This window comes from Palaemon carinicauda, chromosome 1 (genome assembly GCF_036898095.1).
Source record: "Palaemon carinicauda isolate YSFRI2023 chromosome 1, ASM3689809v2, whole genome shotgun sequence".
Lineage (NCBI taxonomy): Eukaryota > Metazoa > Arthropoda > Malacostraca > Decapoda > Palaemonidae > Palaemon > Palaemon carinicauda.
The window spans coordinates 110,870,140-110,872,639 of NC_090725.1; the positions used below are offsets into that span (position 1 = coordinate 110,870,140).

General features: G+C 33.8%; 2 protein-coding genes across 2 annotated transcripts in view; one reads left to right on the top strand and one right to left on the bottom strand.

The window, feature by feature from the left end:
• The window catches only part of LOC137650901 (uncharacterized), a 303,393-nt gene that overhangs the window by 219,688 nt on the left and 81,205 nt on the right, over positions 1 to 2,500 (top strand). The gene's annotated exons all lie outside the window — the stretch shown is intronic.
• The window catches only part of LOC137642897 (uncharacterized), a 53,546-nt gene that overhangs the window by 31,862 nt on the left and 19,184 nt on the right, over positions 1 to 2,500 (bottom strand). The window contains exon 2 of the mRNA XM_068375766.1: positions 78 to 2,145. Within this exon, the coding sequence (XP_068231867.1) occupies positions 78 to 577 (500 nt within the window). The 5' untranslated portion in view covers positions 578 to 2,145. The remainder of the gene's footprint in view (positions 1 to 77; positions 2,146 to 2,500) is intronic.

Genomic DNA, 2,500 nt, shown 5'->3' on the forward strand with positions numbered 1-2,500 from the left:
TATTTCACAGTTTTTTTAAAATTATTATTAGTACATATACTGATTCAAATTATTTAAGGAATATCACGAAGTCTTACCTGTATTTGAAGTTTATGTCTGACGAATTCAAGCCACCAATATTTGTCATAGAATCTTTCTTAACATTTGAAGTCTCTTTGATTTTGCTCTCTTCGTGAGGACTTGCTACTCTATTCCTGGAGTCTTCACCCTTCCCCAAAATGTCCTTATGGGAATTAAACTTGATTTTCGAATGTTTACCAATAAAACCTATCCTTTTCTTAGACTCTTTAACAACACCACTACCAATGTTTCTAGCTATCCCACCGATATTCGAATGTATTTGGTCACTGAGGGTACTTGTTGAACTATATGCTGTATCAGTAAGTGTACTTGGTGTATGAGACGCCTTTGTCCTAACATTTTTAACTGAGGTATTATGGAAATAGGAGGACAAAGAGCGAGGAAAATCGGAATTGTTGTAATCGTAGATTGACAGAATGAAGAGAGTAATGCTTGTGAGGAATATAGAAGAGAGCAAGTTACGGATGAAACGGATATATGCTCTTGGAATGGCCATGGTTCCAAATTCCTCAGACTTCAAAGTCCCTAGATTCCAAATTCCCCAGGGTTCAAATTCACCAGGCCCCAAATTCCTCAGACTTCAAAGTCCTCAGATTCCAAATTCTTCAGGTTCCAGATTCCCCAGGCTCCAAATTCATCAGACTACAAATTCTTCAGGCTCCAAATTCCCCAGACTCTAAATTCCTCAGATTCCAGCAGGCTCCAAATTCCTCAGGTTCCCAATTTATCAGACTACATATTCTTCAGGCTCCAAATTCATGACTCCAAATTCCCCAGACTCTAAATTCCTCAGATTCCAGCAGGCTCCAAATTTCTTAAGCTCCAAATTCCTCAAACTCCAAATTTCTCAGGCTCCAAATTTCTCAGACTCTAAATTCCTCAGATTCTAGCTGGCTCCAAATTTCTTAAGCTCCAAATTCCCCAAACTCCAAATTTCTCAGGCTCCAAATCACAGAGGCTTCAATATCTTCAGGCTCCAAATTCCTCAAATATTTTATCACGAAAACTGCAGTAACTTTCTCTATTGTAATCCCATTTGGAAGGTAAGATTGTTTTATTTCTTGGACAAAACACGCTGAAAAGCATCAATGTTATTATTGTTTTAATTGTTTATTACTTCTCTTTTTGTTTGTTTCCATATTTCTTTTCCTCACTGGGCTATTTTTTATTTGTTTCCTTATTTCTTTTCCTCACTAGGTATATTTTTATACGTAATAATCCTTTCCTCACTGGGCTATTTTTTATTTGTTTCCTTATTTCCTTTCCTCACTGAGCTATTTTTTATTTGTTTCCTTATTTCCTTTCTTCACTGGGCTGTTTTTTATGTTTCCTTATTTCCTTTCCTCACTGGGCTATTTTTTATTTGTCTCCTTATTTCCTTTCTTCACTGGGCTGTTTTTTTATTTGTTTCTTTATTTCCTTTCCTCACTGGGCTATTTTTTATTTGTTTCCTTATTTCCTTTCCTCACTGGGCTATTTATTATTTGTTTTCCTCACCGGGCTATTTTTTATGTTTCCTTATTTCCTTTCCTCATTGGGCTATTTTTTATTTGTTTCCTTATTTCCTTTCCTCATTGGGCTATTTTTTATTTGTTTACTTGTATCCTTTCCTCACTGGGCTATTTTCCCTGTTGGGTAGTCACAGTGCTATGGTAATCCACTATCTTGGGTTAGAATTCTCATGCTTGAGGGTACACTCACGCACACTATCTATGTTTACTTATTTCCTTTCCTCACTGGGCTAATTTCCCTGTTGGAATCCCTGGGTTTATAGCATCTTGCTTTTCCAACTAAGGTTGTAGCTTAGCTAGTAATAATGATAGTGTTTTATACCATGAATGAAATCATCACTAAGTAGTCCATGTACTGTTACATGTGGAAAAGTTACGTATTTTTACTCCAACTTCGAACTTCAAAAAAGAACTTGGCAGGTAGAATTTTAATAAAAAAAACCTTGATTCTGGAGCATCACTTATTGACAAGATGTTAGTTTGGATTTCTGTTTGAGGAAGATCAGTAGTTTTATAGTTTTGTAGTTTTCTTCTTTTAGCGGCGACTTCAGATCTGGAATAGAGAGATAATGGACAATTAGTTTTCGTAACACCAATAGATTTGATCATACTACGTAACTATTGATGAAAATGTTACTTACATTTTAAAAGTTTGAATAACATAATCATAATTTATTTCTGTAAATGTATTTAACGTATATATATATATATATATATATATATATATATATATATATATATATATATATATATATATGTGTGTGTGTGTGTGTGTGTATATATATAGATAGATAGATAGATAGATAGATAGATAATTTATATGTATATACATTATGTATATTATTATTATTATTATTATTATTATTACTTGCTAAGCTAAAACCAGAGTTGGAAAAGCAGGATGCTAT